Source organism: Eptatretus burgeri, chromosome 7 (assembly GCF_056783735.1).
Source record: "Eptatretus burgeri isolate ZD-2024b chromosome 7, Ebu_testis_v1, whole genome shotgun sequence".
In the NCBI taxonomy this organism is placed as follows: Eukaryota; Metazoa; Chordata; class Myxini; order Myxiniformes; family Myxinidae; genus Eptatretus; species Eptatretus burgeri.
The window spans coordinates 85,769,573-85,791,915 of NC_140967.1; the positions used below are offsets into that span (position 1 = coordinate 85,769,573).

The 22,343-nt window shown below is 42.8% G+C and overlaps 1 protein-coding gene across 6 annotated transcripts in view; it reads right to left on the bottom strand.

Moving 5' to 3' along the window:
• Positions 1-22,343, bottom strand: part of LOC147023669 (disheveled-associated activator of morphogenesis 2-like) — a 232,218-nt gene that overhangs the window by 45,429 nt on the left and 164,446 nt on the right. For all 6 annotated transcript variants that reach the window (XM_085889357.1, XM_085889361.1, XM_085889360.1 and 3 more), the window contains exons 18-25: positions 21,749-21,833; positions 21,274-21,380; positions 20,053-20,141; positions 19,212-19,380; positions 9,525-9,632; positions 9,111-9,171; positions 8,504-8,635; positions 380-550 (exon numbers count right to left, since the gene is read on the bottom strand). In XM_085889357.1, coding sequence (XP_085745483.1) covers positions 380-550; positions 8,504-8,635; positions 9,111-9,171; positions 9,525-9,632; positions 19,212-19,380; positions 20,053-20,141; positions 21,274-21,380; positions 21,749-21,833 — 922 coding nt within the window. The remainder of the gene's footprint in view (positions 1-379; positions 551-8,503; positions 8,636-9,110; positions 9,172-9,524; positions 9,633-19,211; positions 19,381-20,052; positions 20,142-21,273; positions 21,381-21,748; positions 21,834-22,343) is intronic.

The following is a 22,343-nucleotide window of genomic DNA, read 5'->3' on the forward strand; positions in this document are numbered from 1 at the left end:
TCGTCCTCTTTGAAAATCGGAAAATTTGTGTGCTTCCTGGGTTCGAGACATAGTTGATTTGTCATACAAGATCCAATAACTTCATTCTGCAAATATATCGTTGCATATTAGTACAAATCACTGAGTAAAACTGTTATACAGATGAAATGAAGAAATTTAAGGTGTCTATTTACTTCTGTCATGTCTGTACACACATATATATATATATATATATATATATATATATATATATATATATATATATATCTATATATATATATATATATATATATATAGTGCAGTATATAGTAGACACAGAATATAGATATGAAATTTATTTGCATCAAAATACCAGCCTTTGATCAGTTAAGCGAGGTCAATGTCTCGTCTTTGAACGTACCTGTGCTTCAACGCGCGCCCGTCGCTCTTCCTCCTCTTTCCGCCGTTTCATGGCTTCCAATTCCTGTTGCGCTTCTGTGAAGGACTGCAGGAAAAGGTCGAAGGTGCCAAAAAACTCCTCGGGCTGCGTACGGCCTACTTCCTCTCCAAAGTGGCCAATAGCCTTGTTGAACTGTGTGTTGGATGTGAGAGCGATCGAGGAAAGTATAAGCTGAAGCCAGCATATGCAATGCCACAAAAAACTTGGAATCATCTTAATCCAACCCCAATCAAGTGGTTTTGCAGCAAAATAACATTTCCTTCCAGGAACACTAACAAGGCCTTGTACTTTTCTTGTAAAAGATGTGTAGTTATTTTAAGCCAGCTTAGCTTTATATGAATTTTTTTCTGGTATATTTTACCAAGCACCAGAACATACACAATTGCGACATTCCCAAACAAAAGCATACAAGTATACTCCAAGGAACTTGCAATTGCAATCCTCATGCACACTGAGAAAAAAATTGGAAATGCAGGAAGTTCATTTGGGGAAGCAATCAACAGAGGTAATGTCGCTCAGTGGTCACTCGCTTAATGTCTACTCGTAATGTACAAGATGATAGCACTAGTTATTTTGCGTGCAAACAGGATTAATTGCAAAGCTTTTCGGTAGAGCTGGTTACACATTAATCCACAGTGTTGAGCCTTTGAGTGGGTACCATCGGCTGTCGATTCCACATTCTTGTCTATAGATCAAGCAAGGGTGAACACCTTGCTTCACTGGAACACTTTCTCCTCTTGCTGGAACACTTCACTGGATTTCCTCTTGCAGCCATGCTCGCCATAATTATAGGCAGCCAGGCCTGTGCAGCATTTTTATACATGACCCTAAGCATGCTGGGATGTTATTTGCTTAATTAACACATGGGCCAGACTTGTGTGGAAGCCGTTACTTGGTGTCCCTCATTTACCCAGGTGTTTCCTTTTTTAGCTCACCTGCACTTTAGTGAAGTGAGCTTATGCGATTGAGCAGTGTCCCTCATTGAGTGAGTGAGTGAGTGAGTGAGTGAATCAGTCAGTCAGTCAGTCAGTGAGCGAGTCAGTCAGTCTGTTAACACTTCAATCATCATCACTTGAACCAAACAAGATTTTGATGAAACCTTGCCACAAACTTTGTATCTCATGCCTAACGAAGGTGTATTGACCGTGTCAAAATTGGCGCTCATTGAGGGGTTCCACGGGGGGGGGGGGTGACCTACCATTCAAAAATAGGTACTTGCTCTCTTCTCTGAAACTCCACACACGATTTTGATGAAATTTGACCACATCCTACATCATCACCCGTGATGTACCAAAGTTTGTTCACGGCATTAAAAAAACAACATCAGGGTCTAAGGAGGTCTAAGGGGGGTTTGAGTGACTGTTGCTCCTGATCCAGGTGAGCTTCGGAATGAGCAGTCCTATTTTTTTGTCCATTATCTGTACATCTACCATTGATTACCAAAGGAACCCATTTACAACATTTTTGTAAGGGAAAACGGAGTCATTCGCACTAAAATGGTTGGCCTCTCCCTCAAAAGCAAAGTACTGAAATAAAGTTGTCCATCCTCACTTCCATACTTTCAAATGACCTTTTAGCCTTTGTCTTCCTTAGTTACCCATTATTGAAAACTTCACTACTTGCCACAAATAAACGAGGGAAGTTTTTATTTCTTATCTGTATACAGTCAAGGCTCGTGGAGGAGCCGGAACACTGAATGGATCAGCATGCAACAGCACAAAAAGAACAGTAGAGAGAGAGAGGGGTGGGGGACGACGACACTAACAGCATGGCTGAAGGACAAAATAGAGAGAGAGACTTGGACAAATAATGGGTATGAGGAGGAATGAGAGTAATGACAGGATGCATGAGGTGGACAATATGGATACAGAAGGAAACTATCAGGAAGGAAAACATGGAAATTCAGAAATAAAACTTGGAGGAGGGGGAGTTAGGCATAGAAAAGAGCATGATTTTGGATGGGGGATGGTCTGAGATGGTGGTGAACAGCTGAGATGGTGGTGAACAGCTGAGATGGTGGTGAACAGCTGAGATGGTGGTGAAGACTTGGAGGGAAGAATGAGATTGAAGAGAATGTGAAAGTTGGTTCCATAGCTGGAATGAGTGGAGGTGAGCAGTGATTCTGTATTTTGGGAGTTTCACCAGAAGATCCAAAAATCCTCAAAAAGCCATTCTAATATTTATTGATTGTCCTCAAAAGACCATTTAAATATTCATTGATTGATCTTCAAAAGGCCATTTTCATATTTATACTAATGCTTCAATTGATCCTTAATAATAATAATAATAATAATAATAATAATAATAATAACAATAATAATATAATACCATTCCTTTCGTGTCATAAAAGCACATCGAGCTGCTGAGGCAGTTTCATTGGTAAAGAGTACATTCCTGGACGGGTTGCCACTCCGATGCAGGTTACCCCAAATGGTTATTACCCCAGTACACTGGTACTCATTTCGCCGACCTCGGAAGGATGACAGGCTGAGTCATCCCCACTTGGTGTTAATTCAACGAACGGTCAACAGGAGCTCAAACTCAAGACCCTAAGGTCCCAAACCAGCCACCTTAACCGCTAAGCCAACACCAGGCTAAATTTATCCTCCACAGGCCATGTTAATATTTACACTGATCTACAAATTGATCCTCAAAAGGCCATTTTAATATTTATACCAATGTATAAATTGATCCTCAATCGTCAATGCTTATATTTATATTGATCGATAAATTGATCTTCAAATGGCCATTTTAATATGTATAATCAAAAAGTCATTTTATTATTTAGACTTTAAAAGCCATTTTAATATTTATAGTTATTTATTAATGCCAAAATTATTTATGACAATTACCCTCCACCACCCCACAACCACAACGTCCAATTCTCCCAATGTGCACAGCACAATTCCATATATCTCCCATCCCCTCACTCCTCCGTAACCCTACACCCTGCAGTAAACAGTGGAAATTTGACTCAACCATTGCAATCATTGCTTATCTCAAAACAAGTCAGCGGCCATTTATATTGTATATAAACTCAGTCACAGCGTGTAAATAATGATGGTATTAATGGAAATGCTTTAAATCACGATCTTGACCATTTTTTTTTCTTTTCAAACAACAAAGCTTGTTGCTACATTAAATTAAATATACAGTCCTCGTGAGCCTTTTTGTTTGCATACAAAAACAAAGCTCTTGGAAAGTGAGTGGATAGAGGGCAAAAAGGCAAGGCACGAACAGTGATCAGAAGGGACAACAGGTAGCCAACAAGGAACAGAATGAATGAACAGGAAAAGAGGAAAGAGATGAAGGAAGGACACGTAGTAACTTATGAGAAGATGTTTGGGTGGCGGGAGGGGAGAGGGGTTGATGGTTGCTAAAAAAGATCAAGGGTAAGGATGGAGGACGACATGACATGGTTGTGCACCACCAAACTAAAGCACTGGAAAGAAGAGAGGTGTTGCACAGCCTCCAGAAGTCATGTCTACAGTTGGAGAAAATATTAACAAAACAGTGGCAGTAAGCCTGGATTTTGGTATTTAACCTGTCTGCCGATGGCATCCAAGGCCAACTCCACCATTGGGTTACTGGCTTCCTTCACGCTCGGAGCCAACGTGTGGCTCTCAAAGGAATAATTTCATCAACTCTACCTGTCAAGGCTGGAGTCTTCAAAGGCAGTGTTCTAGGTCCCATCCTATTCTTAATCTTCATAAATTATCTCTCTGACTAGAAAATCCTCTTTATCTCTTTGTTAATGACTCCACTCTCTACTGTGACAACCCTCATCCTTCAGAGAGGCTGGCAGCAGCCTCTTCCCTCTCTTCAGACCTTGATAAAATCACAAACTGGTCAAACACTTGGAATATGTCTTTTAATTCTGAGAAACCACTCTGTCTGTCTGACTGACTGACTTAAAGGACACTATGACAAACCCTCCAATCTACTTTCTTAAAAACCCTCTCAAATAACTTCAGTGCCTAAAACTTGTGAGTTTTAGTCTAAGCCATGATCTTTCTTGGGCAAACAGCATTTCAAAGTTGGCATCCAAAGCCAGTCAACAACTGGACATCCTTCCTCGTGCAAAGTCCTTCCTTGGCACTCCTGAACTCCTATCCACCTACAAGACTTTCATCCGCAGCTTGATGGAAAACTGTTCTCTCCTCTGGGATGGTGCCCTTGCCTCACACCTTGGTCACTTTGACACCGTGGAAATCAAGGCCTTCAAAATCATTGGAATCTCCCGCAATGAAGCAGAGTCGATGGTCCTATCACTTTGCCATCACAGACAGGTCGATGGTTTCTCTGTATTCTTTCATCACCTTTCTGGTCTTGAACCCTCTTCCCTCTCCATGCTTTGTCTCCCCCAGGTTTCTGCACAGCAGACCTGGTCGATCAGCAATCCCTTTCGAGTGAAACTTCCAAAATCCAGAATTACTGCTCCCTTCTACTCATTTGTTCCTATTTTTCTCCACCTGTGGAACAACTTCCACATTCTTTTCAATCTCATTCTTCCTTCCAGGTCTTCAAGACAGCTGTTCACCACTATTTCAGATCATCCCCCATCGAAAATCATGAACTTTTTGACACCCATTAAAACACTCCCTTCCACCAAAATTTTGCTTCTGTATCCATCTTATCCACCCATTGGAATTCCCCCCTACTCTTCATCGTTACCCATGCATCCCTTCGTTTCCACGGCGTGAAGACATTACAATCCTGAAAGGCCATTTATGCATACGAGGAACAAGACATTTACTATTCTCTCTTAGCCTCCAAACCTTCCCTGTTCCTCCAGGACACACACATTCTTCGAGTAACCACCTCCCGTTTCAACTCCCAAAATCCAGGCTTTTCACCTTCCTCCACTCTTTGGTTCTGCTTTTCTCCCGTTTTGAGAACTACCTTCTGGATGTGGTTTAATTGCTCTCTTCCCTCCACTACTTCAAGAAGGTGGTGTACCACCATCTGACGTCACATCACACCCCATTTCTATACTCATGTGATTTTTCTTCCCAACTTAACTCAATCTAACCCAACCACATTACTTGCCGGTTAGTAGTTCCTCCCCTCCTTTCTCCCCTCTTGTCCTGTTCATTCATTACCTTGCTTGGTGTGTCCACTTGTTGTCAGCACATTGCCTTTTAAGCTCGTCACCTTGCTACTCCTAGCCTAGATTTTCCAAGAGCCTAGTAAAAGACTGCATTGGGGCACTCCAACCTCTACTAAGAGGAAAGAGGAAAGGATTCCATTGATAGAAATGTATTGACTGCGTGAATGGAGCGATTCAGAAAGCCAGGTATGAAGGTGGCCTTTTTGCCACAGATAAAAGAGGGAATTTAAGTGACAGCTGAATAAATGCCAACTTTGCAAATAATTTCAATCAATTTCTTGCGATGTGGATTTTGAAATGTGATTAAGTGTCAGAACTCAATTTTATTTTCCTTCCACAAATGGAAGTGACATTTGTGTCACCACATGATTCAGCATGATGATAAAGAGATCAGGATGCCAGATGGTGTTTAATGTTCAAGCTATGTCCAGGGATTTTCTCCAGACCTCTTGTTTGAGAATTAGGGCCTCCAACCATTGTTGGGAGAGAAGCAACAACCTCTACACCCTGAGTGACTTAGATGGAATCTTAGCTGATGGTCAGAGATCACGCTGTTTGAAAAAAATGAAAGACGACATGAGGAGCAATGAAGCATTCCATGACTTTGCTTTAATGATTGTAAGTAATCTTTCTGGTCTGTCTGTGAGAAGATCTGTTTATGTACCCTTATTGTGAATGGGAGTGACGTAAGCTGACGTCCAGGCAGATGGGAATCTGCCAAAGAAGGGCATGCTGAAGTTGGCACACAAAGGAGAAGAGTGGTTTGGGCATTTACCTTCTTGGAACGTCTCTCTTGAGTGCCATCAGTGACCGATGAAAAGCCAAAGGGGCCCCAGGGTCCGTTAGAAAAGCCATCTGACTGGCTATAACCAAAGATGACCATAAATGATAGCAAACCATTACAAAAAGTCAATAAAGAGACACAACAGCTCTGATGCTGAGACCAATGTCTGTGCAGCCACACAGAGCAGCCAGAATGTGTGCCGGAAATAATACATATTACGCTTTCTCCAGTGAGCAAGAATATTTCAATCTCACGATGAGACAGAGCTCTGCATTGAAGCAGAAAGCTGAAGAGGTGCCACCTACCCCAAAACCTACAAGAGAAAGAGGTGAACTGGAGTAGAGAGGAGAAGGAGATCATCCTCTTCTGCAAAGTGCATTCTGTGCACGAAGTATGGGGGATGCATGGAAAGAGCGAACAATTCAAGGATCAACTGAATAAGTCATATAAAAGATTTACCAACTCATCCTCTGGGGCTATTCCTAAATTTAGCCTGGACCCTGTGGAGGCCGGTGTACACTGCGCGGGAGCCACCCTGCAGGTCGTGGGCATGTCCCTACAGGACGCCGGCATGTTTCATGAGAAATATTAGTACGTTTCACGTTTGGGAGGCATCCATGTTTCACAAGAATCATGTTTCATGGAGGAACAAAGACATGAGAACAATAAAACTTCACAACCTGGTCCTCAAAATGTGATCCCTTACCAAAATGGAGGTGGATACTTTGAGTCTTGGGAGGACTGTGTTCCACCTTCTGAAATTCACAAATGGAGATTACAACTGACAGGAGAAGCAAGATCAGCAGCAGAGTAAGATTTGAAAACAAAGGCACTGATGCCATCTGGGTCCGTCACCGATCACGAGACAAGTTTCGATGAGGAGGCATCCCTCCAGAACCATCTATACTTTCTCAGATGTGAAAGACAAGTGTAGTCGGCAGTGGGTATGAGGAGGGAAGGTCGAGACAAAGCGGGATTGGTTCGGTACATGAGATTTGGAGGCAAGCACCGAGTCGAGTTATTCCGCGGCTTCCATGGGATTTGGGTTAAATGTATGCGGTGAAAGTATTTGGGATCAGTGAAAGGGGGGTGGGAGGGGGGGCGCACACCGGAGAAGAACTCAACAAGGCACCATGAGGACTTTGAAGAAAGAGGAGACCGATTGGAGAATTCAGTGGAGAGATTTGCATGATGACATTTTCTGGCTTGCTTTCAGGTGGAAGCCATACACACTTGTTGCAAACCATACAGACCACCCTAAAGTTGCCCTCGGTCAAGATAACCTTCTATGTTGAGAATGCAAGCTGTTTGACCACAACTGTGTCACCACAGGATTCGGTGTACTAGGGTCGAGAGGATGGATAGAATAGCTGTCGATGGGATGGGATGCACAAACCATGAGTGAGAGAGAGTGAGAGAGTGAGAGAGTGAGAGAGTGAGAGAGTGAGAGAGTGAGAGAGTGAGAGAGTGAGAGAGTGAGAGAGTGAGAGAGTGAGAGAGTGAGAGAGTGAGAGAGTGAGAGAGTGAGAGAGTGAGAGAGTGAGAGAGAGAGAGAGAGAGAGAGAGAGAGAGAGAGAGAGAGAGAGAGAGAGAGAGAGAGAGAGAGAGAGAGAGAGAGAGAAAGAGATCCTGAGACAATGCAGAGCAATAAAATATAAATCTTGGACACTCTTCAGCCGATAGAAATTTCTCACCAAATTATTCGTAGCATTTACAAGTCAAGGAAAAGCATGCCAGCAGGATGCAAAAGCATTCGCACGATGCAGTGGATTAATTAATTAATTTGGAGGAAATGGTATTGCAAACAAGGAAGAAGTAAAACTCGAAATATCCCTGTTTGTATCGAATATAGAGTTGTGTTCTCAAAATTAATCCTGATTTTTGCTTTTAATTATTTCCCACACACGTTGATATTTCTCAAATCCCAGATTTTCATTATTATTTAGAACTGCTGTGGCTAAATTATCCATGCGCAAATATAAAACCACAGTAATTCCAACACAGCTGCTGAGCACATGTATTTGCACCAAAGCGGGAGATTATATTTAGAAAAAAAAAAACCTTAAAAACAGAACTCAACCGTTGGGCGGTGGCTGGAGTATCAGAAAGAATAGCAAGGGATGGGGATGAGGAAAAACAAAACAAGGAAAGGAGAATATAATAATTAAGAGAAATGTAATTTCAAATTTACCTTTTCTTTCGCTTCCGTCAATTGATCTTCAAGCTCCGAGAACCCAAAACTTGCGACCGTGATGAAATCGCTCATAACTGGAACAAACTTGTCCCCCGGTGAAGTCGGATGCGTGCTCTGAAAATTCAGCTCCTGCGGGAATGTTCACAGTAGAGCTGCATCAGTGGTTCCCAAAATATTGTTCCTGTTCCAGAGATGGCTGAGGAGATGGTTAACTACAGAACGAAGGAATGCAGTAACAGTGCAGCATACGGTTGCTCAGTTTACCAGAATGCAATGATGAAAGACGCAAAGAAGGTGAGGGTGGAAAAAGTGGTGGAGGGAGCGACTCGGAGAAGTTTCCAGAAGGATTATAAGAACAAATGCATATACTGTACACATACTTTGGAGATGACAAAACAAACACGAAAGAGTCGGCTACTTGAACGCCAGATGTGAGCAAAAACAGCAGCATGGTAAGACTTATCCCAGTCTTAATGGTCCAAACAACATATGCCAAACAGATTAAATAAAGCAATTTGAAGGTTCTCTTCTCTTCTTCGCAAAACTATTTAAAGTGCAGGCCGTGCCTGGTTTGAGCCACAGGCTTCATGATGCGTAAACATACCTCCTCCAATGCTCTCAAACCCAATCTTATGTTGCTCATCTCCTTGTCCAGCTCTGTCAAACTGCAATTGAGAGAAATATAATTAAACACATCAGTGACAAAAACAATCAGTTTCATTTATTATTTGTTCTCCTAAGTAGTTTTATAAGGTTTGAAGAACACAGATTTTGGAATCGTGTCATCTATATTTGCACATTTCAGAAAGCATCGAATGAAATGACGATGCAGATGAAAGATGCAAAGCAGCTTGCTTCAATAAGCAATTGGGAATGCAACTTTTTATGGGCATATAAAGTAAACTGCATCGGCCTCTTCCTTATGATTATTCTCAGCACAAGTGTTCAGTAGCACAACTGCCAGTTGGCACTTCAAGGAAACAAAGTTCAACAATTCTTATTGGGGTTCCATTCTCACTTGACTTTTGCTGCTTCTGGAACATTCTGCAGATCATTCTGGATGTTGATAACATCTGCAAACTTCCTTTCGAGAATGGTGATAAGGTAGTGCAGAAGATTGATGTTCCTGCAATGTGTGATACACCAGACAAATTAATGTTTCAATATTCTTGTCCTGAACACCAATTATGGCATTTATAGGTCACCAAAATAGATCAGACAGATCTGGTGATGATAGTTATTGATTTCCAGAAAGCCTTCGATGATGCATAAAGAGCATGCATTCCAAAGATCTTAAGCATGCATAACGTCCCTCAAGCTCTCGTCAACTGTATCGCTCCTTTATACCACAACACCAAGGCCACTCTCATCACACCAGATGGGCGATTGGAGATGTTTGATACGACCTATGAGGTACTTCAGGGAGATACTTTGACACCTTTCCACTTCTTGCTCTATCCTCAGCGTGGCTCTCCCCATCCCCCACTCTCCTCGAACACTCTCTGCCCTCTCGTGGCCCCACCTGTCACGGGAGGCTTAAACGGCGACGCCCAAGAACCGTTCGCTGTTGTTGGAACACACCGAGGACCTGACGAGAAGGAAGCTGCCTGCGCTGTTTTTACTATGAAGAATCGACTGCCAGGAGAAGCTGCAATGGAACCGATACGAGCTGCACTGTAACCAAGACAAGCTTCGCTGGACGAAGTGTGTTGTGGCGAGACAAGCACAGGGCCGAGGCCTGAGAACGGAAGTGCCAAGGTCTTTGGTGCGTGATAATAGCTCCATAACTGACTTACACGATCTTTCCTTTCTTTCTTTAAGAACCACAATTCATCGACTTGAGAAGCACAAAAGAGTGGTCACCATTCAAAAGAGCTATCAATGATTGGCCTCTTGACCCATCAGGGCAAGGCTCTCATTTGCACATCACACCTCTCCTCTAAACCTACGCTGCATATGCCATTTCTCTCGTTTTATATCACACCAACACATACTTCTCTCTGCCTTCCATTCCTTCCCTTCCCTCCACTTTGGGATGAGGGCGAGCCCGCCTGTTCACGCCAGGGTGAGTCATGGGCCGCAGTCAAGCCTCGCTCTGCTTCTTTCTTCTTCGTGCTCTGCATGTTTCCCAGAATGTTTATGATGGCACGACTGTACTGTGTATAGCATAAGTAAGATTGCAGAAGGGGCTCAATAAGTGCTAAGACATAAAATCGCTGTTCTTTTGTGTCTTTCATTGTTATACGTGCTGATTTATTCCTATGCACTTTGTAAATACGTGCTCAATAATCAGTGCCTTGCTTGACTGTGAATAAATGCTTGCTGTCTTGTTGGTAAGCATCTTTCAAACATGTTCAATTGTCCATTCCTCAAATGAGTTGACATAGTGTATAGAAAGAGATAGATGGGACATTTTACCCTACTAATTGGCTCAAAATGATAGCCAACATTCAACCACAGTTTGCTCGGTCGTACGTATTAAGTAGACGGGTGGACGGTGAGGACCTGATGCCCCAAATGAGATCACCAAACCACCAGTCAGTTAATGTGGAAGTTAAAGAGCGAGAACCCTGCTGGGTTTGGTGGCTTAACGCGACGTCCGTGGTTGCCTAGCAACCCGTTGGGCCACAGAGTTATCCGTGGCTAACGGCCTCAGGTTTGGAGGTCAAGAAGAGGGTCCGGGGAGCCGCCTCGTGGTAACCCCTGAACTACAGTGCCGTAACAATATATAATAGATATAAATTTTTAAAAGGGTCGTCTTGCAAACCAGTTTCATAGGCTCCACCTATATAAGGCATGAACTTAGCAGAGCTACAGCCCCCGACATCTTCGTAGGATTGTACTGCAGCCAATACCAGGAAAAGAATTTAATTCTCAATTTTATAGATCACTGCACCCCAGAGAGGGAACATCCACAGAGACGTCTTTCGGGTCAAAAGCAAACATTTGCATGTGGTACATGCTTGGGATCCTCGATGGTATGCGTTTCTGTTTGTGCTGTTGCTAATGATTCACCAATAAGCGATGAAACTGGTCTGGCAGCTGAGGGGGTGTGTAGCATTGGGATTCTCATGTGTGTACTATTTGTGAATGTCTTTACAGCTGTGGAGAAACTCTGGGAAGGGTTTGAAATGGTAAATAGCTTACCTTGGGAGCCTTTCATGGTTGCTTTTTGCAGCTTTCTTCAGCTCGAAGAGCATGGGCGGAGTATAATATATATATATATATATATATATATATATATATATATATATATATATATATATATATATATATATATATATATATATATATATATATATATATATATATATATATACTTGGTGGTTAGGGTGGCAGGCTTGGGATATGAGGGTCCTGGGTTCAAGCTCAGTCAGCTGCTGAGCTACCACCAGGTGGGGTTGACAGCCTGTCATGGTAAATATATACAGTATATATATATATGGAGGGTGGATCTTGTTGACTGAATAGTTTGGAGTTTTGAAAGTATGAATTGAAACTATGGAAATTATATTGTTTGCAGCTGTTTTTTGAGGCCAACTTTGCTCTTTGGTCAGTCCAGAGTAGCTCGTGTCTGATGGTGACATCAATAAGTTCAAGGGGATGAACATTTTCAGTGGCGACCAATCAAATTGATAGGTGGATTCATTTTATAATCCTTGTGGATTAACAATGAGAGACTGAGATTTGTCAGGATTGAAAGATATGTGAATTGTCAAACCACAGCTAATGAATTTCAGATCAGCAGTGAGAGATGCAGCTGGTGCCTGCCTATCTGTGACTGCATTACACAATGTAGTCATCTGCAAAAAGCAAAAGTGGGTTTTCCAGAGAATCATTAAAGGAATTTAGGTACCATATATGAATGAAGATGAAGACTGGGTGCAAGACTTCCTTGTGTGATAACAATCTCTCCTGGTAGAGGAGAGATGCAATGATAGCAACATATAGAGTGCACGTGTTTCGGAAGTAAGAAAGCCAGGTATGAGAGCAGCCTTGTCTACTACAGGCGATAAGGTTGTCCAGCAGCGCAGGATACCACCATGTTGAATTGCCTGAGATATTTCCAGTGAGACAGTCCTGACCTCTTGATGGAGATTTAGGGGATCCGTTTATTGCTGAGAAAGAAGCAACATCGTGTCCAGAGGTGAGTGGCCAGGACAGGATTTGGAGTTGAGAGAGTCTGTTTTAGCACCCTTCTTCTAAACGGGAGTGACGTTAGTTGACCTCCACACAGATGGGAAGTGGCGAAAGAAAAACAGGCTAAAAAGCACAGACTGTGGAGAAGCAAAAACAGCACGGCTGGATTTGAGAACATAGGCATTGATGCCAGCTGTACCTTCACTGATGCAGGCCAGTCAAAGCTGGACAAAACTTTAGCTTTCATCTTGTCGGTGGCGTAACTGTTGGAGCATCCACTCCAAGTCTGGGAGGTCAGCAGTTTAAGCCCAAAACAGGCCGAGTCACACCAAAGCCCATACAAATGCTACGTGTTACTTTCTTCCCTGATGCTCAGCACCACCTGTATTGAAGTTTCCTTGCAAGGAAAAAAAAATCGTTTTTTTTTTCCTGGGTGAGGAAAACAAACACACAAAGTCCAGTATAGATCACGATCACGAAGGGGTAAAATGAGAACAGAGTGGGGTGTGTTGAGTACACAAGATTTGGGCAAAGTTGAGACATTTTGTGTGATCTCGAACAAAGTCTGCATATGAGGTGAGGGAGGGGATAAAGTGGAGCATCCACCAGAGATTAACCTTACAAGTTTTGAGGAAGGAATATGGGTGGAGGGTTCAGCCTTGAGATGAGTAAGGTGAAGTTTCTGCCTTGCCGAAGGATCAACATTCACTTGTTGTGAGTCTTATGGAGTGAACGATAAATTCCTCGAATCAGAATATCCTTGCATGTTGCGAAAACAAGCTGCTTTGCCACAGAATTCCATGCTCTGGGGGCCAAGGGAATGGTTAGGAAAGCCGCAGACGGGATGTGATAAACCGGTAAATGAGAGAGAGGATGCTTTGATGAAATTATTCCCAGGCAGAATTAATATCAGATGCTGTGGAAATGACAGCCCAATCCTTTTTGGAGAGGGCAGATTACAGTCCCTGCCAGTTTGCCTGCGTGAACAGCCAAATTCTGCAGTATTGAGGTCACTCCCCAACAATAGCCAAAGGGATTTGGGGATTGACAAGAACATGGTCAGAGGAGGAATGAGAGAAGATGGAGATAGAAATTTTGTTATTACGAGGTCCGGATGAGAGGCCGTGACATCACCAGAAAGGCAACTGGAATGGTGGCGGTTGCAGTTGTCACAGAAGAGGAACAGAGAGTTGGGATGGATAGTTCCTGGACAATGCATGATAGAATAAATACAGGTGTGTATATATATATATAAATATAGTTATCATCATTCGGTGGATGCTCATCCATACAAACAAACGTTAATCGATTGCGGAGAGGGAATTCCATTGGTCTTGGAGGGGTTCACGCAGACAATGGACAGTGAGAAATTGAGATCTCGAAATAGACAGCAACGTCACCTCTGGGACTGGGGAGGGACCTGTGAAAATGAAAGAGAGAATATCCAGTGAGACAGACAAAGTAATGAGACACATCCTGTGAGAGGAATGCTTCTGTTCAGCATACAATATCTAGAGGTGCAGCAGTAACCTGAATAGAAAATTGCTGATATTAGAACAAGAATTCAAATCATGTTCGACCATACTATTGAGGAGAGAAGAGAAAAAGATCATGTGAACTTCAGGGGCAGGGTGACATTCAAAAATGTGGACTCACAGTGTGGTGGTGGCGGTGGAACCATGCAGGGAGGGGCGAGAAGACATTGGGTGTTGGGCATTGGCGACAGGACGAGTGGATGCTCGGTGTAGGCGGCAGGATGAGTGGGTGGGGGAAGCAGGACGCATGGCTGGGAGGGGAATTTGTTTTGCGGTATCGACAGAAGTTAACAGGTGCGAGTCGGATCTCGCTGCACACCTTGTTTCTTTGCTGAATCCTAAGTTTAGCAAGATGAATGGAAACATTGTACCTTCCATGAATGGAATGGTGGTTGAAAGCATGAAGGAAAGTAGTGCTTCAGGATCATGACAGCGGGACATGCGATACGACTTTGTAAGCAAACGAGGAAAGCCAGATAAAAAGAAGAATAAGAAGAAGAGTAAGAATAAGAAGAGTAAGAAGATGAAGGCGAGGAGGAGGAGGGGGAACCTTTCACTGTGCACAAGTCATTTAAGGACAGTAAAGGGACAACAACATACAGCAAAATGCACCAGCATAGAATGTACAGAATGTTATAGCACCAGTATAGCATAAACGATGTTAATGTGGCACAGCATGGCATACTGCAGTATGCTGCAGCGTATCAACACTGGAACGGCACTGGGTTAAGTGCATACCTCCGCCATGCTGAACCGTTTACGTTTTGTATCCCACCGATAGTCCAGATCTGTATCCAGACCTTAAAGGAGAAGCCAAACACAATTTTTTTTCCCCCGAAAACCATTGAAAATCATTAATCATGGTCTCATTTGAAAGGAAATCTCAAATGTCAAAAAACGCCCGAGTGTCAATTTCAGCAAGTGACATCACACCTGGAACCCATCTTTATCCAAATGGTGGTTTACAGAGGGAAAGTGTATTTCTCGCTCAGATTCAGACACTGATTTCACTCTGAATGTCCTCAGAATGCTGAAACTGATCAGTGGAATTTTGAAGAAATGGTTGGAGACAAAATGGTTATTGGAGAAAAAATGGTTAGCCTGGTGTTGGCGCAGTGGTTAGGGCAGCGGCTTGGGATCCAAAAGGTCCTGAGTTCAAGCCCTGTTGGGCCACTGAATTAATACACCAGGGGGTTGACTCAGCCTGTCATCCTTCCGAGGTCGGCGAAATGAGTACCAGTATACTGGGCCGGTGTATACCCCGGTTAAAATAGGTGTACCATATCCCTGTGTCGTAAGAGGCGACCTGGGTTGCGTCAGGAAGGGCATCCGGCGTAAAACATGTGCCAAATCACTAGGCGGATCATACGGATGATCCGCTGTGGCGACCCCTAACGGGAGCAGCCGGAAGAAGAAGAAGAAGAAGGAGAAGGAGAAGGAGAAGGAGAAGGAGAAGGAGAAGGAGAAGGAGAAGGAGAAGGAGAAGGAGAAGGAGAAGGAGAAGGAGAAGGAGAAGGAGAAGGAGAAGGAGAAGGAGAAGGAGAAGGAGAAGGAGAAGGAGAAGGAGAAGAAGAAGGAGGTTGGAGACAAAATTAGTAATGGAAATACTTTCGGGGGAGTTGTGTAGCCATATCGCTTTGAACCTTGGGTGAGCGATTCAGACAAAGATGATGACAATGGAAGTGTCTGTGAATATAAAATGCCGGTCGCATGTTCACAACGGGTTGGTAGGTTTTGTTTTTCTGTTGAATTGACGGTTTATAAGGGATTTTGTATTTATTGATAAATAAGTGATATGACTCAAGCAGAAATACCTGTCATCACCTGACAGCCGACACTGCACAGGCACACTCGGACACGGTCAACAAAAACTTTGTCCTACCGTTGCAGGCTGACCAGGTGTCCTGGATGTTAAGGGATCGTCCAGTGTCTTACTTTCTCGGGACAGCATTTGTGTCCGTGTTCATGTCGTGTCCATTCCATGCCACACCAATGTCCCATCCCAGTGGAGGGGGGAGTGGTGGTTGGGGATAGGGGTGTGTGTGGTGGTGTTGTGTATTGTTAGGGTGATGGAGGATGGAGGATTGTTGAAGGGGGGGGGAGTGGGGTGGTGGTGGTGGGTACTGTTCGGGTGATGTTTGATGGGGATTGTGGAGGGGTGAGAGGGGATGGAGGGGGTGGGGGGCTGAAAGTTTTAGTTTCCTTGGTCAAATCCTCCTGGAGGAGTAGAGCATACAAACATATATACATACATACATACACATACATACATACATACATACATTCTCTCCACTATAAATAGTTGGTGGTTCATTTGACTTGCAGAAATTTTTGATTATGATTAATAGATGATTATTTTCACATGATCTTGTGGTAATTGCCAGGCAATGGCAACAGGAAGAGAAAGTACATGTGCTGGTTGCTGGGGAGAGATGATGTTACAGTTTCGAGCGACAGCTGTTTCTTGTGCTTAATCATGGAGATGGCATCCTTTCTCAATCGGACTGGTGGATAACCAGAAGATCTAGCAATCTCTGTTGTTTCATAACAATGCTCTGTAGAATGTTCCAAGCACAAAACCAAATATTTTGTCGGCCTGTTTGACACGCGCATACGTCAGACAAACCTCGTCCAATTTATGGCAACCATCGGATCTTTCGGCCATTGGTGTCGCATTAAACCATATCAATTTGTATTACTGCAAACACCAAGGACACATTGACTCGGCATATTTGTGGAAAATCCAAAATTATTCGCCGTTTGAGTTGAATCATACTGCGATGGAACCCAGAGACAATACTAATCTGGCGGTCGACTTCCAGGTGTGACATCACGGCCAACTTCAAGCCGAAGAAGATTTCGACTTTTAATCGCAAAATTACTGACTATATCATTCGGAAATCGGAAAAAGACACATCATATCTATTTTGTAGGGAATACATTAGCGTCGAGGTCGTCTGAGTGTTTGGTTACCCTTTAACCAAAATCTAATCAGCTTGTTTCACCGACCCTCACAAATCTAATCACCTACCCAACTCATCCAGCAAGTTTTGTCAAATCGCATCGACAATTTTTTGGGAGATCATGTGATATATTGTTTTTGGTCCTTTTTCGCAATAGTGAAGGATCACTTTTATATATATATATATATATATATATATATATATATATATATATATATATATATATATATATATATATATATATATGCAATGTCAAGGCTCGTATAACAGCGAACACACAGAACGTATAACAAGGGGAGCAGGAGACAAGAGGGATGGGAGAGGGAAGTACAAAACAGTGGGGAATCAACACATGAGGAGATCTGTGGAAGGGAGAGGGATTGGGAGGGGTACACGGGGTAAACAAGATGGACACTACAGGGACTTTCAGGAAGGAAAGCAGGGAATATGAAGGAGGTGGGTTTGGGGTGGATTAAAGGGGGGTAGAAGAGACGCTAATCTATTCCTGCTCAGCATCATGTAATGCCTGCTGCAACATTTAAAAAGTTCTATGATCTGAATCTTCACCAAAATATAATTTGTCCTTGTCACACTCCCAACCTGTCCACCAAGTTTCGTCTGAATCCATCCATAACATTTTTAGATATCCTGGTCACAGAGACAGGCAGACAGACAGACAGACAGAGAAAGGCAGGTGGGGTGAAAACACAACCTCCGTCCACCTTCGGTGGCAGAGGTAACAAGTCAATTTAGATTTGTATTTGCTTTGCTTGTGTTACGATTATGTTTTTCGTGTTTTTAGCTCGCCTGTTCGAAGAACAGAGAGCTATAGCGATACCCCCGGCGTGAGCGTGAGCGTCAGCATGAGCGTGAAAATGCTGAAGTTTTTGGTGCAAGTTATTTAGAAGCTTGCCATTCATTTAATATGTGTACTAGGATGCTGATATTTGGCATGGAGGTTCCTTTGGGGTATATTATTGGTGTAGTGAAGTTGAAATTATAAAATAATTTCAAATGTTTTAAATTTTTGACCTGTTTTGAACTTAACTTTTTTGTAGCACATCAACGTTAAAGTTTTTGGTGCAAGTTATTTAGAAGCTTGCCATTCATTTAATATGTGTACGAGGATGCTGATATTTGGCATGGAGGTTCCCTTGGGGTATACTATTGGTGTTGTAAAGTTGAAATTAATAAATGATTTTAATTTTTTTATTTATTTCAACCTAAGATGGTGTCAAAGCCACCCAATGCTCGCCTGTTTATACTAGACGCTTGCCATTCATTTAATATGTGTACTAGTTTACTGATTACAATATACAAATACATATATTGCTTTAAAATTATTTGGATCAGACTTCACTGCAATGCTTTATAAAAAAATATTATTAGACGAGTCTTTTAAAAACGATAAATGTATAAAAAGGCTCGCATTGGGTGGCTTTGACACCAACTCTCTGGTTTCTTTCCGTGACCTCTTGATTGATAATATAATATTGAAACTATTTGAAAGATTAAATGAAATAATTTCTTTTTTTTTTAAATGACTAACTTGTTATGTCACACCACTGCCACATACACGTGAACACACACTCAGTCTCATACGTAAGGCAATGATGACAATGGCGTTAAAGTCTTTCCAACGGATTATTAGTTACGTGATGACTCTCCCACTGGGAGGATACTTAACATCAGGCACACAATTCCTAAACAGCTCCACATGAAGACCATTAGGCGGTCGGAATGAAGGACCTGAGCCTCGCTTACTCGGTAGCTCCACACTCGCTGGTGTTGCCTCCAGTTTTGAATGTGGATCAACTCAAGTACAACCAGTTTTTTTGCAGACACATTATCCTATCATGCAATAAAGTAAAAATCCCAGAGAATCCATTCAAATTCTAAACAACACCACACACCCCCACCCCTCCACCAAACAAAAATAAATAAATAAAATAATCAGGAAATGCGTGATCGTTTCACATTTCTATTTCTCATCACATTCATGGTATGCAATGATGAGATTAAATATTCATTCCATGCCAGTTCTCTCATGTAGCACAGCACACTGACCTGTCTGAGCTAGACTTGGTGTCGACAATTTTATTGAGGCTGCTGATGCGGAAGCCATATGCATTTCCTCGCTGGCCCTTGTTCATGTAGTTTCCAAAAGCGAGAACTACCTCGAGCAGATGCCGCAGTCGCCGGCTCCGTACTACTTCACGTGATGCCATCAGAATGGCTGCCAAACCATGGAAGAAAACGGTTGGAGCAGTAATGATCGTGCAGGCATACTTTTGAAAATCCACAAATCGATAACAGTCAACACAAACTTATACACACCGGGGGGGGGGGGGGGGAATAACCTCACCTTATTTAAATTGCAGTTGCCAGAGATGTAATAAAGTGGGTAATTTTACCTCGTTTACAGCAACAGATTTTCTCTGTGACACTCACTAACTCGCACTGGCGCCAAGCCTCAGGAATGCAATGCCTGCTGCTAAGCATCACACACCCGACATGTGGCTTACGTCACTTATAACACTGTGTCTCTTTGGTTGTCACGACAAAGAGTTACCGCTCTGCAGCCACGACACACACACACATGCTCAATGTACCATGTTAAGTCGAAGCATGCCAAAGAGGCAATGCGTCATTGTTTGGGGTTCCGTGTCTGATTTGTAGTTCCAGTTACAAAAGCCTCTGGCAAATCTCCCATGAAATGCATTTGATGAAGAACAAAAAGATCTACATTTTCTTCAGTCTCCCAAACTTTCCTTTTATGGCAAAGCGTTGCAAAGCCCTCGTGTGAGAGGCAAAGCTATATGTTACTCACTGCATGACCAAATTAGCTCAGCAGATGTAAACTTCCCCAGCATAATCACACGATTCAGGTACACCGTGACCTTCTCACCTTCCACTTTGGGCTTGGACTCTCCGAGCCGCTCAGCAAATTTCTTCTTGAAAAACAAAGCCTGGAGCCTCTGCTGGTAGTGAGAAATTCTGCAAAAGAACACAAACAAACAGCATTGACAGGAAGGTGGTCGATAAGGATCAGAGTGTCGATTGGGGCGGAAACACGCATGAATGACACACCTAGTGTTGTGGACTTGTGTGTTGTGGACCGTCCATTCAATATGGAATTATGCAAACAAATGAGGGGAAAAAATAAATAAATAATAATTTGAGAAAAGGATAGCAGAGAAAATAGAAGTTCGGGTGGGAGGATAAGGGAGTATAACATGAGGAGGTTTGTCGGAGGAGGTCAGAAGGGGACATAAAATGAAGGATTGCTTGGGGGTAGAGAAGAAAAAGGAGAGGTGGAGGACAAAGACTCCACCATTTGGCATACATAATATGTGGATGGTTCCAATCATGATGTATACGCAGCAACTGCAATGCTAGTTACCAAACCCCCCCCCCCCCAAAAAAAAAATGGCAATGAGCATAAACCATGGGAAGATACTCATTCATAAAATCGAACCCATAAAACAGCCAGTCTGTGCCATTCATCCTTCAACCTGGCCAACTTGGATGATCTTATAAACACAGAAAATAAATCGTAAAAAGAATGGAAGAGCAATTTATTCAAGGAAATGTAAATTAGAAACCTGGTGTTGGCTTAGCGGTTGGGGTGGTGGCTTGGGATCCTAGGGTCATGAGTTCAAGCCCTGTTACCCTCTGAATTAACACCAGGGCGTTGACTCAGCCTGTCATCCTTCCGAGGTCGGCGAAATGAGTGCCAGTGTAGCAGCTAGAAGGCTGCACATGAAGGGAAGAGGTATTGACGGATTGATTAAATCTGGTGTATTGGTGTGGCGCAGTCATGATGGGCCGAATGTCCTCCTGTGCCTTAATTCCTTGTAAAAGTTGAGCTATGAAATCATGAAAATGCAAATAATACCGAAAAACATCCTAAAATATTAAAATAATTTCTATCTACAATTCCAGATGGTACATTGATGCAAATGAATGCAAGTCTTGCATTCGGAAATCAATGAAGACAGAATGGTAAATACATAGACAGAGGAAATTCCTTGCATTCCTTATTGACATTTTACAACAAAGCAAAGGAGTTAAAAAATTCCCTTGAGCAAGACCCCCTCGTCCTGCCTTGAAGGAACAAGATACGAACCTGCTCATGTCATACAGGAAGCGGTCCGCACGGGCCATCCTGTCGATCTCATGCTTATGCTCTTCCAGAAGATCAACATCACTCTTCTCTGGAACAAACTTAAGGAGCTGAATGAAGGTTGGGTGGAAGAGAAGAATGAGAAAGTAAAGCAACACAACAAGATAGACCTTCAACAAAAATGGATATCACATGACAACGTGGAATAAGCAAGCGCAAATGAATAACCGGTTTTGACAGCTCCAGAAGCAGAGAGAGAGAGACATCATAAGAATGACTGCATGTTCGTTGTGCTGGTTAGTTCAGTGATTTGCGATCACAGATGAACAAGAAAAAGATTAACGCTTTTTAGAATTTCTTTGTATTTCTCGTGCACAAACAGGCAGTGTGAATCTGACTACGACCGAAGGGTATAATGACACAGTGTGCATCCCATACAGAGGATATAGGCTTCTCAGCAAATCCTCATGAAGCTCACCTGCTCCAGCATGTCCTTTGGCAGCTCCTCCTGTTCATCCATGCGCATCATGGCTCGTTTGATCTCATCATTTGACATCTTGAGCCTGGCACATCGGGAGTGCAATGCCGGAAACACATCAGCCGCTCACATTGCTAGGCGGTACATTTCTCTGAGCTCAGCTGCTCGAAATCACTCAACAAACTCAGTTACCGCCCCCCTCCCACACCCCCAACTCTGCAGATTCAACTTTTCCCAGGTGACTTTTCTCTGCTTTGTACTTGGAAAAAGGATTTGCACACTATTATTTAATTTGTTTTTGATTCATTTAAGAAACCACTGAAAGCCAAAAGCACCCAGCGCTGTGCTACCCTCAAGGACACCTTCCCAACAGAGACTACTCGAAAACAAAACGAAAAGCTGACAACGAATGATAGTTTCAACTAGATGCGGGACACATTTCCTGCAAAGTTACTCCACAGTGGAAGTAAACGTACTTGGGGAGAGCAAGTTTCATGGAATGATTATATTCAAGACAATGCCTCCAGGTAGTTATTTTAGGTAATTACAAGAAGGTATTGTTAAAGAAATTGCAAACATGAAAAAAAGCAGTTTA